This window comes from Rhinatrema bivittatum, chromosome 2 (genome assembly GCF_901001135.1).
Source record: "Rhinatrema bivittatum chromosome 2, aRhiBiv1.1, whole genome shotgun sequence".
Classification (NCBI taxonomy): domain Eukaryota; kingdom Metazoa; phylum Chordata; class Amphibia; order Gymnophiona; family Rhinatrematidae; genus Rhinatrema; species Rhinatrema bivittatum.
In genome coordinates, this window is record NC_042616.1 from 219,033,481 (window position 1) to 219,048,407 (window position 14,927).

Below are 14,927 nucleotides of genomic sequence, written 5' to 3' on the forward strand. Positions count from 1 at the left end.
CAGCAGCACTAAGAAAACATTTTGAAGTGATTCAATTGGTAGTTAAAACAAAATCATTGAATTTCCTTTTTGGTTCTGATCTATATTGCATTCCTGAGGAAGTACTTAAAAGTTTTTTAGACCAGAGTTGCATTGGGTAGGAGTAAGATTTGTACCCTGAAATGCAAGCACCATATGAAACCAGAAGAACCTGAGTCGTACTTTAAAAACTAAATCCCTGATAGCTTATGTTCACGTTTCTCTAACTTCCTAGGACTAGAGGTGGGTGAGCCAGAAAATGTGATTGATGAACAAAGCTAGTTCCAAGCCAATGCCATTAACTAAAAAAAAAAAAAATACTAGAAAATGCTAGCCAAAAGTAAAATCAAATTTTTCCTAACCTTTTTTGAGTGTGTGAGAGAGTCTATAGGAAATTCCCTCAGACTATCTTAAGGGACTTAGACATAGCTGTCTCGCCTGGTCTTCCATAAGATCCATACCCACAAGGAATCCTGGGTGAAGGGAGGAGCCCCTCCCCAGAGTGTAAGAACTCAAGGCCTGGAAGGTTTAGAGAGGTCCCAGGAAGAAGGCAGGAACCCAGTCTTTACAAAGACCTGCTATGTTTGATGTCTGTGTGCTACCTGAACTTAAGGTGAGCTGCATTCTTTGTTTGATTTTGCTTTTCACTGTAAATAAATTGCACATAAAGAAACAGCCAGAGTCTGCCTCTTTATTCCTCCTGACTGTTTTCCAAGCCACTATCGCCCAAGTTACCACAGTCAGGTTTTTGTTTGCTATCCCTGATTGTTTCTTCTTGTCATGCTTTTTTTCCCAGTCATGGTTCTGTTTCTTTAGCATTTTTATACTGTTTTACATAAACTCTGTACCTTTTTTCTCATTTTTGATACAGGAGATAAAATTGCATCATATTTCTTCTTTTTTTTTTTTTTTTTAAAGTTTGTAGGCCACATCATCCAGTATCCTGAGTGGTTTCCAAAGAAAATATTCATTAAATACAAATTAACAGTAAAACAAAGCATTCATAAAATACAGATAAAATACAACAAAATGACAGCATTAACTCCAATTGCTACAGAGACATCACACTGTCTATTAACCATGTTAAAATAAAAATTTACCATCTCGAATATATTTGTAATTGTTTCTTGAAGGGCTTACTGTACATCTGCTTTCATAAAACATGCTACATTTTTTTTGAAGGAGGTAATGAACCTGATTGAAGGTGAGCAGATAGATGTAGTATGTTTGGATTTTCAGAAGACATTTGACAAAGTCCTTAATGAGAGGCTTAGAAAAAAGTCATGGGATAGAAGGCAGTGTCCATCTGTGGATTACAAACTGGTTAAAAGAAAGGAAACAGAGAGTAGGTTTAAATGGTCAGTTTTCTCAGTGGAAAAGAGTAAACAGTGGAGTGCCTCAGGGATATATATTTGGACTGGTGCTTTTTAATTTATTTATAAATGATCTGGAAAAGGATATGACAAGTGAGGTGATAAAATTTGCAGATGACACAAAATTATTCAGAGTAGTTAAATCACAAGCGGGTTGTGATAAATTGCAAGAGGGCCTTGCAAGGCTGGAAAACTGGGCATCCAAATGGCAGATAAAATTTTATATGGACAAGTGCAAGGTGATGCATATAGAGAAAAATAACCCATGCTGTAGTTACATGATATTAGGTTTCATATTAGAAGTTACCACCCAGGAAAAAGATCTAGGCATCATAGTAGATAATACAGTGAAATCATCGGCTCGGTGTGCTGTGACAATCAAAAAAGCAAACAAAATGTTAGGAATTATTAGGCAGGGAATGGTAAATAAAACAGAGAATATCATGCTGCCTCTGTATCACTCCATGGTACAATTCTGGTCACAGCATCTCAAAAAAGATACAGTTGCACTGGAGAAGGTACAGAGAAGGGCAACCAATGATAAAGGGGATGGAACAGCTCCCCTATGAAGAAAGACTAAAGAGGTTAGGTCTTTTCAGCTTGGAGAAGAGATGGCTGAGGGGGGATATGATAGAGGTTTATACAATCATGAAAGGACTTCAACAGGTAAATGTGAATTAGTTATTTACTCTTTCAGATAATATGAGGACTAGGGGGCACTCTGTGAAGTTAGCAAATAGCACATTTAAAATAAATTGGAGAAAATTATTTTTCAGTCCGCGTACAATTAAGCTCTGGAATTCATTGCCAGATGATGCGGTTAAGGCAGTTAGTGTAGCTAGGTATAAAAAAAAAAGGTTTGGACAAGTTCCTGGAGGAGAAGTCCATAAACTGCTATTAATCAAGTTGACTTAAGGAATAGCCACTGCTATTACTGGCATTAGTAGCATTTATGTATTTGTTTTTTATATACCGACATTCAACTTAAGTCATCACATCGGTTTACACATAACATGGGATCTATTTAATATTTGGGTACTTGCCCAGGTACTTGTAACCTGGAAACAAGATGCCAGGCTTGGTGGACCCTCTGTCTGACCCAGTATGGCAACTTATTATGTTCTTATGAGGTAACTTATTTGTCAAAAGTGCATCAGCAACTGATAGTAATTTATTGTGTGTATATCTGCTAACCTAATTGCGAGATGGCTTGAAATATCAAGAAAACATTGATCTCAGGCTTCTCACTGGATGGTGAATTTTCTATAGTGAATTAATACAAATGTAAAAATGCAAACATTAGAGGCTTAAAGCACTTTAGAATTAACGTTTTTTTTTTATTATTTGGGTGCCCATAACAAAGGGAAGAGACAGCCAAAGGTCTGTGGTCTTTTTTTTTTTGTTTTGTTTGGTTTAGGAAATATAGTTTCATGTCACTTTATTACATGTCCTTAGTCATATAACATTTCAAACATTAAAATGATTAAAAAAAATTCAACAGATTACGTCTCACGATCTCTACTCCCTTAGAATTGAGTAACCTAAAGAAGAGGCAAAAATCCATCAATTAGCCAACTTCTGAAACTAGATGCCAAGAAAATGGTTATGGGGCCCATGGTTTCCCTCTATCCCTATATCTCCTGTTTTGGGATTCTTTTAAATTGTCAAGTCCAGGGCATGAGGAGGAGAAAAGAGACCCCCATGGACTCACAGGCCACTTTATTGATGTTTAGTTAATTCCATGGGGGATCATGGTTTATTTTTTTTAACCTAAAATGAGAATGTTTAGATGAAAATGGCTTCTCAATGATTTTTCATATTTAGACTAGTAAGGGTGATTCTTCTTCTTGCACAGATTTGAAGTTTGCCACAAATAGAAGGCATTGTGTTACCTGCTTCAAAAAAAAAAATAAATTTTTTTTTTATTCAGGTTGGCTGGAGCACTGCTCGGGACTATTACACATTTCTTTGGTCACCTATGCCTGAAAATTATGTGGAAGGATCAACAGTTAACTGCGTTTTGTCCTTTCAGGGTAAGTATCCTAGACTTTTTGTGTTCAGTATTTGGATTTTCATGTTTGCGTAAGGTTTTTATTTTTAAAATATTTTACTCGTAACTATAACACATGCAAGGCAAGAGACAATCCATGTCGGAATAATCCTCAGCAGTCAATAAAAAAACATACTATACAAAAACTCAGTAGTATACGATATTACAAAATAATAATTCCCTGTACGTACCCGGATCAGTCCAGACTCCTGGGTTTTGCCCCCCCTCTAGCAGATGGAGACAGAAGTTTACAAACAAAACTCCGCCTTATCTAGGCTGGTGCCACCTACAGTCTGGCAGTCTTCTTCTGTCTCCTAGCAGGTGGAGAGGGTGCAAAACCTGCAGTCTGAGCTGAGGCCTAGTTTAAAAAAAAAAAAATAAATAAAATTATTGGTTAGGTCTAGTTTGTTTTTGGTTTGGTAAAGTTTTTCTTGACGCTGGGACCGCAGTTGTGTGCCTGCAGGTCCGAGCTTGTCTCCTCCCGGGGGAGCTTTTCCTCCGGGGAGTTGAGCGCGCTGAGGGTGGGCTGAGGGCCCTTGCCAGCGTTCCTAGCCTGGGGGTGAAACCGGGGAGCTCGGTTCACTCCCCCCAGGTGGTCCCGGAGCCGGCGGCGAACGGTAAAAAAAAAAAAAAAAAAAGTTTTGTTTGTTTTTTCTTGCCTGTCTCTCCTTTTCCCTTTCTCTCCCTGTTCGGGCTCGTTTGCGTGCGGAGGGGGGGAACGGGAGCGGCGCCGCGGGTGGTGGTCGTTTTTGGTTTTTTCTTTCTGCTCCTTCTCTGTGGAGCATGCCGCGGCGTCCAGTTTGCAGGGCCTGCGGGGCGGCCCGTCGCCTCTCCCGGGACAGCCTTTGTTCCGGCTGTGTCTCGGGCGGCGAGGGCGTTTCGGCGGGACCCGGTTCGGAGCGGCAGCGGCCGCCGGAGGCTTCGGGACGCAAGTCGGGGCAGTAGCAGGTCCGTTCCCGCGGAGCGCGGGAACGGGCGCCATTTTGGACGCAGCGATTTCGGCGGGAAGATCCGCCATTTTGGGCTCGGCGGGGCCTGGCTGCGCGGCGTCCCCGTCGCCGGGGGGAGCGGAGGACGCTCCTCCTGCCCTGTCCCCGCAGCGGAGGGTTTCCGAGGGGGACCAGTCTCCTGCTGTGAGCAATCCGGAGGAGGATCCGGATCGCAGCTCCTCTGACTCCTTTTCCTCGGAATTTGTTTTAGTTATGCATAAGGCTTTTAAAGCGAGCAGGCAGGCCAGGAAAAGATCGCGGGGAGCGCCGGATTCGGTTCGGGGGCCGGAGCCTAAACGGAGCGCCAGGTCTCTCCCGGTCTCGGATCCCCCGGTGGGAGCACGCCCGCTCCGTTTGGGGGCTCCGCGGGGGGATGCCGAGACGGACTCCGAATCCGGGGATCCGGAGGCGCCGGATCCACAATCGCAACCGCAGGGCGTTGACGCGGAAGAGGATCAGGGAGCTAGTGGGTCGAGTGGTCTCCACGTGACGGATGGCGATGACCCCAAGGTGGTGCGTTTGTTTAGGCGCGACGAATTAGCGCCGCTGATTCCGGCAATCCTCGGAGAGTTGGCGATAGACTTGCCACGACCGGAGTCGCGCCTAGGACGCACAGATCCTGTGGTGTTGGGGCTGAGGGGACCACCGACGGCTTTTCCATTGCATTTTTCGGCGTCCGATTTGCTTTTTAAGGAGTGGGATACTCCTGATTTGGGGTTGAAGGTGGCTAAGGCCATGGATAAGCTTTATCCCCTGACGGAGGACGCGCTCGAGCTCCTTAAGATTCCGAAACTTGATTCTGCGGTGGCGGCGGTCACCAAGAGGACCACCATCCCGGTAACGGGAGGGACGGCACTCAAGGATTTGCAGGATCGTAAGCTGGAGGTGCAGCTTAAGAAAATTTTTGAAGTCTCCGCGCTTGGTGTAAGGGCAGCGATCTGTAGCGGTTTCTCCCTCCGTGCGGGGCTTAGGTGGGCCCAGCAGCTTTCTGCTAACGAAGGTTTGTCGCCGGAGGAAGCGCAGCAGGCGACTCGTCTGGAGGCGGTGATTGCCTATAGCGCGGATGCTTTTCATGATTTGCTTCGTTCTTCGGCACGGGCGATGGTCTCTGCGGTGTCGGCTCGGCGTTTGTTGTGGCTCCGCCATTGGGCGGCGGACGTTTCGTCAAAGGCTCGTTTAGGCTCACTGCCATTTAAGGGGAAGTTACTGTTTGGTAAGGAGCTAGAGGATTTGATTGAGTCTTTGGGCGAGAACAAGATCCATCGGTTGCCGGAGGACAGGCCGCGTCGGGGGACGCCGGCCACGCGGGGTAGATTCCGTGGAGGTCGTCGGCCCCGTAATGCGCGAGGATCGGTCTCCTCTTTTCGCCACAATGCGGCTAGGCAGCAGTCGTACACGCAGTCCTTTCGCGGGCGCCGGTTTGGTAGACCCGGGACCGGGTCCGGAATCCCGGCCGGGAAGCTGCCACAATGATGGGCTGCCGGCCCACGCTCCGGTGCCGGTGATCGGCGGCAGGCTGTCGCAGTTTGCCGGGGAGTGGGCCAAGATCACGTCGGATCAGTGGGTGCTGGACGTGATAAATCGCGGCTACGCGTTAGATTTTGCACGGCGGCCCCCGCCTTGTTTCATGGTGTCGCCCGGCGGGTTTTCAGAGAAGCGGCGGGCGTTACGGGGCACAATCCGGCATCTGTTAGCCCTGGGCGCGATCGTGCCCGTACCGTTCCACGAGCTGCGCAGCGGCAGGTATTCAATTTACTTCCTGGTACCAAAAAAAGAGGGCACGTTTCGTCCGATTCTCGACCTCAAGGGTGTCAACAGGTGCTTGTGGATCCCCAGGTTTCGCATGGAGACGCTTCGGTCGGTCATCGCGTCCGTGAGACAAGGGGAGTTTCTCGCGTCTCTGGATCTCACGGAGGCGTATCTCCACATCGGGATCTGCGCGGATCACCAACGCTACCTTCGATTCGCGGTGCTGGGGCAGCACTTCCAGTTTCAAGCACTACCATTCGGGCTGGCGACAGCCCCGCGGACCTTTACAAAGATCATGGTGGTGGTGGCTGCTCATCTTCGCAAGGAGGGGTGTCTGGTTCATCCGTATCTGGACGATTGGTTGATTCGGGCGAAGTCCGAGCGTCTCTGTCGGTTGGCGGTTCAACGAGTGATCGAGTTGTTGCAGAGCCTCGGCTGGGTGATCAATCGAGGCAAGAGTCGGCTAGAACCGTCGCAATCCCTGGAGTTTTTGGGGGCTTTGTTCGACACGCGTCAGGGCATGGTTTATCTGACGCAGGAGCGCAGAATCAAATTGCAGTGTCAAGCCAGGCGTTTGTTGGCCAAGCCCATGCCGGTCGTCTGGGACTATCTACAGATGGTAGGGTCTATGACGTCCACGCGGGAATTGGTTCCTTGGGCGTTCGCGCATATGCGACCGTTGCAATTGGCCTTACTCTCCCGCTGGAACCCGGTGTCGGAGCAGTTTCATCTGCCGTTGCCGCTGCCACCTTCGGCCCGTTCCAGCATGGCCTGGTGGCTCTGTCACAACAACTTGACCAAGGGCATTTCGCTGGCTCTGCCCTCGTGGACGGTGGTCACCACGGATGCCAGTCTGTACGGCTGGGGCGCGGTGTGTCTCCGGAGTTCGGTGCAGGGCACATGGTCCCCGACGGAGGCGGCGTGGTCCATCAATCGGTTAGAGACCAGGGCAGTGAGGTTCGCCCTGCGGGAGTTCCTGCCGTTGGTTCGCGGCCAGGCGGTCAGGATTCTGTCGGACAATGCGACAACGGTGGCGTACATCAACCGGCAGGGCGGCACCAGAAGTCTGCCGGTGGCCGCCGAGGCGCGGCAGTTGATGGCTTGGGCCGAGCGGCATCTGCAATGCATAACGGCGTCGCATATTGCGGGCGTGGAAAACGTTCAGGCGGACTTTCTGAGTCGCCATTGGCTGGATCCAGGCGAATGGGAACTCGCGGACGTGGCGTTTCGGAGCATTTGCGCCAGGTGGGGAACACCTGTGCTAGACCTGATGGCGACGTTCAAAAATGCCAAAGCGCCGCGGTTTTTTGCCCGTCGCCGGGAGACGGGGGTGGAAGGGGTCGACGCCCTCGCGTTGCCTTGGCCGACAGGGGTGCTACTCTATGTCTTTCCCCCGTGGCCCCTCATCGGTCGGACGCTGAGGCGCATCGAACTTCACCCGTCGCCCGTGATTCTAGTCGCACCCGAGTGGCCGCGGCGGCCGTGGTTCGCGGATCTTCAGAACTTGCGCTGGGGCCTCCCCTGCGGTTTCCGTATGTGCCGGACCTGCTACATCAGGGTCCCGTTTGTTTCGACCAGGTCGAATGCTTTTGTCTAGCGGCATGGCTTTTGAGAGGCGTAGGTTGAAGAAACGGGGTTATTCTGATGCGGTGGTCACAACGCTGTTGCGGTCGCGCAAGCCTTCCACGTCTCTGGCGTATGTGCGAGTATGGACGGTCTTTGAGATGTGGTGCCTGGCTCAGGCTATTCGGCCTACGCGGGCTTCGGTGCCGGAGGTGTTGCTTTTCCTCCAGGATGGTTTGGCGAAAGGCTTGTCTTGCAGTTCGCTCAGGGTGCAAGTGGCGGCACTTGCCTTGCTGCGCGGGCAGGTCCACGGGGTGGCATTGTCTGCACACCCGGACGTCATTCGTTTCCTCCGGGGAGCTAAGCTATTGCGTCCTCCGTTCCGTTCTCCGTGTCCTTCGTGGAGTTTGAATCTGGTTCTGAAGGCCTTGTGTTCCGCTCCCTTCGAGCCTATTCGCGGAGCTACAGTGAAAGACTTGACGCTGAAGGTAGTTTTTCTCGTGGCTGTGGCGTCGGCGAGGAGGGTGTCGGAGCTTCAAGCCTTGTCTTGTCGGGAACCTTTCTTAAGGATTACGGATTCGGGGTGTCGCTTCGTACGGTGCCTTCCTTCTTGCCTAAGGTGGTGTCTGCTTTTCATCTCAACCAGACGGTGGAGTTGCCTGCGTTTTCTGAGGATGATAAGTCGCTTCCGAATTATCGAGATTTGCGGCGGCTAGACGTGAGGAGAGCCCTTTTACGTTATCTTGAGGTGACGAACCCTTTTCGGAGGTCGGATCATCTTTTTGTCTTGTGGGGCGGTCCTCGGCGCGGTCAGGCGGCTTCCAAAACTACCATTGCTCACTGGTTGAAGGAGGCCATTGGTTCCGCATATCTGCTGCAGGGCAAGTCTGTTCCGGTGGGGCTTAAGGCTCATTCTACGCGTTCGCAGGCTGCCTCCTGGGCGGAGTGCAGTCAGATTTCGGCGGAAGACATTTGTAGAGCGGCGACCTGGAAGTCGTTGCATACCTTTGCTCGTCATTATCGCCTGGATGTGCGTGCGCCGGGTTCCGGCGGTTTCGGGGCAGGGGTGCTCAGAGCGGGACTCTCCGGATCCCACCCTAGTTAAGGTAGCTCTGGTACATCCCAGGAGTCTGGACTGATCCGGGTACGTACAGGGAAAAGAAAATTAGGTCTTACCTTAGTTAATTTTCGTTCCTGTAGTACCACGGATCAGTCCAGAGTCCCGCCCGTCGAGTCTACTGTTCGGTATGAGAGTCCGGTCTGAGGACGGTATGGTTTCTTTCTGTCCATTCTGTCTCTGTTGTCTCTTTTCTTCGTTATCGATGGCTCTGGTTCTGGTCCCATTTGGGGGATAGTTGAGCTGTTACTTTGGTTGGTAGGTTCCTGTATATAGTTCATTTGTGGTAATTTTGGGGCTTCATCTGCTTTGACATTAAGTAAGACTGCCAGACTGTAGGTGGCACCAGCCTAGATAAGGCGGAGTTTTGTTTGTAAACTTCTGTCTCCATCTGCTAGAGGGGGGGCAAAACCCAGGAGTCTGGACTGATCCGTGGTACTACAGGAACGAAAATTAACTAAGGTAAGACCTAATTTTCTTTTACTGATCTATCAGAAAATAGGGATATTTTAGGTTTTAACTATCTGTTGCAGAAATAAAAGTAAACAGTTGACAGATTGATATAAACAAAGGCAGAAATAAATAGCTGATCATAGGCATTAGTATGCTGGAGGAAGGAGTTAAAAACAAACAAATAAAAGAAATGCCAAACATCAAAATTATAGGTTTGAGGAGAATGAACCTTAAGTTGGTGGTTAAAGCATGAGAAAAAAAAATGGTTGCAAAAGAAAAATATAATCTAAAAGAGAACCAAATTATCTGATCTGTTCCTGAAAAAGCCTTATGGAAGAGTCAGGTCTCAAGATGTTTTCTAAAGGAATAAGGTTCTCTTATTGACTGCAACTCTCTGGCAAGTTTATTCCAGAATAAAGGGCCGATGCATGAAAACACTTTGAGTAGTCATCAGTTTGATTTCCTTAAAACCCTTATTCTGAGAATGTAGTGCATGGGAAAAGGGCAAAAGGTACCAGTTTATCCAAAAGGTGCTTAGGGCCGAAATCATTTATTTTTTGTTTATTTTGATTTATATCCACCTTTCAGGCACTTCAGAGGGGCTTTCCTTCAGTCACTGTAGGTCCTTGAATAAATATGGGGGGAAGGGTTAAACAGCTGTCACTACCTGATTCTTTCATTCAAGATTCAGTGATAATGCAATATTGGCTGATTCTTCAAGAATTAAATCGGCAATAGTTTATTAAGATCGGTATCTTGGCTTGTACCAAAAAATTTTAAGACCCTAGAACTAGGCTTCCGCAACGCCCTATATTTAGGTCTATCAGATTCTGCCCTACCTCCTCTTCAACTTGTGCAAAATGCTGCTGCTCGTATTGGGGTAGATTTTCAGACGAGCGCGAACAGCCTACTTTTGTTTGCGCTCCAGGCTCCAAGGCTATCGATTTCGTATAGCCTGCGCGCGCCGAGCCGCGCAGCCTACCCCCGTTCCCTTCTAGGCCGCTCCGAAATCGGAGCGGCCTAGAAGGGAACTTTCCTTTGCCCTCCCCTCACCTTCCCCGCCCGGCCCTGTCTAAACCCCCATCCTACCTTTGTCGGGGGATTTACGCCTCCCGGAGGGAGGCGTAAATCCCCGCGCGCCAGCGGGCCTCCTGCGCGCAGGGCCGCGACCTGGGGGCGGGTACGGAGGGCGCGGCCACGCCCCCGGGCCGTAGGCACGCCCCCGTACCCGCCCCCAAAACGCTGTCGACACGCCCCCGCAACGCCGCGCGCTCCGGCCCCGCCCCCGACACGCCTCCCGACACGCCCACTCCGAAAACCCCGGGACTTACGCGAGTCCCGGGGTTCTGCGCGCGCCGGTGAGCCTATGTAAAATAGGCTCACCGGCGCGCAGGGCCCTGCTCGCGTAAATCCGCCCGGTTTTGGGCGGATTTACGCGAGCAGGGCTCTGAAAATCCGCCCCATTTTGTCTGGTACAAAGATTAGAGAACACATTACCGCTGTTCCCTACTCTTTATATTGGCTTCCTATCCCATCATGTATACAGTACAAAATTCTTTCAGTTATCCATAAATTCCTTCATAAGAAATCAGCCAACCTCTCTCTGCTTGTATCAGCCCTCTAGACAGCTTTGCTCTGTGATTAAAAGCTTACTCAAAGTCCCCTCTGTTTGAACTGCCAGGCTTGATCTTACCAGATGCCGTGCTTTTTCAGTGGCAGGTCCCATCTTAAGGAACTCTGTCCCAGATCACCTTCGACTTCAATTGAATACTAGGGAATTTAAGAAAAATCTAACAACCTACCTATAAACCATCGCTTTTAAGCAGGCTCCAGCAAACTAGTTCCACCTGGCCTTTTTTGTGCTACCTTGCCCCTCCTGTCCTTTCTACGAGCAATATGACATTTTATTGTGCTTTCCATTTTTAATATGTCTTGTTTTTATTTAATGTACAATTTTATATTGGTTATGTTTTTATTATGAATGCACCTTTCTGTGAGCCGTTTCGATCTACCCACATTGCTTAAGCAGTACACAAAAAAAACTTAAATAAATAAATATAGCTAAGAATTTTCTCATTAGCTCAAGGAGGAAAGAGGAGTGGCCTGGTATTTAGAACAACTGGCTGAGAATCAGGGAAGCCACGGTTCAAATTCCACTGACTCCTTGTGGCTTTGGGAAGTTACTTCATCCTCCATTATCTCGGGTATAAATTTAGGGCCTGATACACGAAAGCTTTTCTCATTCTGTTTCTATGGGGAAAAAGCTTATTAAATTTGGCCCTCATATTGTAAATCCTATGGAGACAAGAAAATACCTGTTGTATCTAAACATAACTCACCTTGAGCCACCAATGAGAAGGTGTGAGATAAATCTAAAAAATAAATAAATCAGAACTCTGGGATGACAAAGCTTAAAGACCCTGATTAATCCTCCTACATCCATGTTGACAGAAACCCTCCAATACTGTGATATCTTTGGGAGGGACCCCAAATAACAGGGCAAAGGATTCAGAGTCAAAATGCGAGAACATGTAATGCCCAAACTCCTTTTATGCAGACTTTCAAAGTCATAACTCCCCTGCCCATAGATGTTCTGAACAGGACCCCCCCCCTTCACTGTATCAGTTGACTTAAAACATTATATGAAATAAAAAACCCCCACATTCTTACCTATCTAAGGTCACACAAAGGAGTGACATTCTGCCATGTGGTGCTCTGCCTTTGCAGCATTCATTTTCACCACAGGGATGGTGAGGACGTGTTGGGATGGGGGAGGGGGGGCATGGCTTGCAGCTCCAGTGGAACAGGAGCTGAAACACAGCTTGTGCAGGCAAAGGCACACAAGCACACACTGCGAACCATGGGGGGGGGTCCAGAGAGGGCAGATCTCTGTTCTTACACCCTGCTTATTGGTTGTTAAATGCTGCTCTCTTGGTTTCTCCTTCGGGGCTGTGATGTTCAGTAATGCTTTAGCCAAAGAAACATTTAAGCAAATGTTGATGTATGTTATTGTCAGCAATGTAATGTCATGATGCTATTATTGCATCTGAGTCAAAAACTGTTCCCTCTATAGAGTTTAATGATTTTGATATTTTCAGAGTCATAATTAAAGTTCATAGAATACTAGAACCACTTGGCAAAAGTGATCACAACATGATCAGATTTGACTCAATAACTGGAGGGACACTAAAGAAATCTACTGCAACAGCATTTAACTTTCAAAAAGGTGACTATGATAAAATGTGGAAAATGGTTAGGAAAAAACTGAAAGGAGCAAGTGCAAAGTTGAAGAGTATAGATCAGGCATGGACATTGTTTAAAAAAATACTATTTGGAAACAGAGACCAAATGTATTCCATGCATTAGAAAAGGTGGAAGGAAGGCTAAACAACTACCGGCATGGTTAAAAGGTGAGGTGAGAGAGTCTATAACCCAAAAAAAATCTTTCAAGACATGGAAAAGGGATCCAAATGAAGAAAACAGGAAACAGCATAAGCCCTGGCAAGTTAGATACAAAGCATTGATAAGGAAGGCAAAGAGGGAATTTGAAGAGAAGCTTGCCGTGGGAGCAAAAACTCATAATATGGGTACATTTAAAGTAAAAAGCCTTCGAGGGAGTCAATTGGATCATTAGATGATCAAGGGTAAAAAGGGGCACTTAGGGATCACAAAGCTGTAGCGTAGAGACTAAATGAGTTCTTTGTGTCAGTCTTCACTGAGGAAGATGTAAGGGAATGTCGGAAGGTCCCTGGGGAGTAGAGGTGTCTGTCAGCAGATATGAGGACTCTTGAGGTCTCGTAGCAAGTCAGTTCCTCTTAACCGAAAGTCCTGGTTTGGTAGCACGGGTGGGCGCGTGTGTAAGTTGTGGCAGCTCTAGCCCCGTGCCAAAAGGGAAAACAAAAAACAGGAAGAGCAAGGAAAAGGGAAAACGCCAAAAAGGCTAAACTGGCTTCCATGTAGTCACCGCATTGCATAGCCCCATATTTAAGGAGGGATAGTCTTGTTCCCTTCCCACTTTCATAGGAGAATTTGTCCGGTTCACAAAACACAGGACAGAAGCAAAAAGACCCAATCCAGGGTCACCTTGTGATCTCCCAGTCACTATTACTGGGAAGGTGTCCAGAACAACTCTTTCCCCTCTTCCCCCCCCCCCCCCCCCCCCCCCCCCCACAAGTTGTTCTTACAAGCCAGAGGTTTTATAACAGCTTTTCCTCAACCCCAGCGTAACAGGCAAGAAAAAGAAAACAAACTCAAATACCAAAATGAGTGCACTCTTTATGCCTGAGGTTGTATAACCACTTGCCTTGGAATTACTCTAATTCCCCAGATAGCCAAGTCCATCAAAGGCTGACCTTAGTCAGTGTCCATCTCACACTTATCTTCTGTGTAAGTCTGTGATGGTGTTGGGTCCTCCTCTATCTCTTCTATAGAGAGCTCAGCCTGCTGCTGGAAGGTTTATAAGCCTTGGGTTTAGGGAAGGGCTTATCCCAGGATTGGTTGGGCCCTAATTCCCTGCCTGCTGCTACAAGTGGGGTGCCAAGGTGATTAGGTCCTCCACCCTCATTTTGCTCCTGACTTAGTTACTGCCTCGGTGCCTTAGTCTCCACTGGTCTCTTGTGTTGGAGCCTCTCCCTGGATTACCTTTTCTTGAGTCAGGGCCTATGTCTCTGAATGTCTTCTATTATGGGTTGAGAGCAGGACCCCGCCATGTCACAGGGAGATACCCATGCCAGAAATGATATTCAAAGGTGTTGATTCAGAGGAACTGAAACAATTCTCAGTGAACTTGGACGATGTACTAGGGCAAATAGACAAACTAAAGAGTAGCAAATCAACCGGGCGAGGTGGTATACATCGCAGAGTGCTGAAAAAACTGAGAAATGAAATTGCGGACCTGCTATTGGAAATTTGAAAACCATCAGTAACATTATCTATGGTACCTGAAGACTGGAAGATTGCCAGTGTAACACCAATTTTTAAAAAAGGGATCTAGGGCTGATCCGTGAAACTACAGATCGGTGAATCTTATGTCTGTGCCAGGCAAAATGATGGATTTATATTATAAAAACAATTTCTGAATGTGTAGATAGACATAGATTACTGGACAAAGCCAACATGGATTTAGCCAAATGAAAGTTTTATCTCACCAATCGCTACATTTTTTTGAGGGTGTAAATAAACACGGATAAAGATGAGCCAGTTGCTACAGTGTATCTGGATTTCCAGAAAACATTTGATAAAGTCCCTCTTGGGAGATTTCTTAGGAAATTAAAATGTCATGGGTTAGGGGGGGCAGTATCCTATTGTGGTTTGTGAACTGGTTAAAAGACTGAAAACAGAGAAGGCCTAAATGGAAAATTTTCCCAATGGAGAAAGGTGAATAGCAGAATGACCCAGGGATTTGTTCTGGAACCACTGCTTCTTAATATATGTATAAATGACATGGAGATGGGAATAACGAGTGAAGTGATTAAATTTGCTGATGGCACAAAATTATTCACAGTTGTCAAATCATAAGAGGATTGTGAGAAATTGCAAGAGGACCTTGCAAAACTGGGAGACTGGGCATGCAAATGGCAAATTAAATTTAATGTGGACAAGTGCAAAGTGAGGCA

At 47.5% G+C, this 14,927-nt stretch overlaps 1 protein-coding gene across 3 annotated transcripts in view; it reads left to right on the forward strand.

Annotated features, from left to right (window-relative positions):
- The window catches only part of TAX1BP1 (Tax1 binding protein 1), a 262,473-nt gene that overhangs the window by 29,909 nt on the left and 217,637 nt on the right, over positions 1–14,927 (forward strand). For all 3 annotated transcript variants that reach the window (XM_029589185.1, XM_029589184.1, XM_029589183.1), the window contains exon 3: positions 3,322–3,424. In XM_029589185.1, the coding sequence (XP_029445045.1) occupies positions 3,322–3,424 (103 nt within the window). The remainder of the gene's footprint in view (positions 1–3,321; positions 3,425–14,927) is intronic.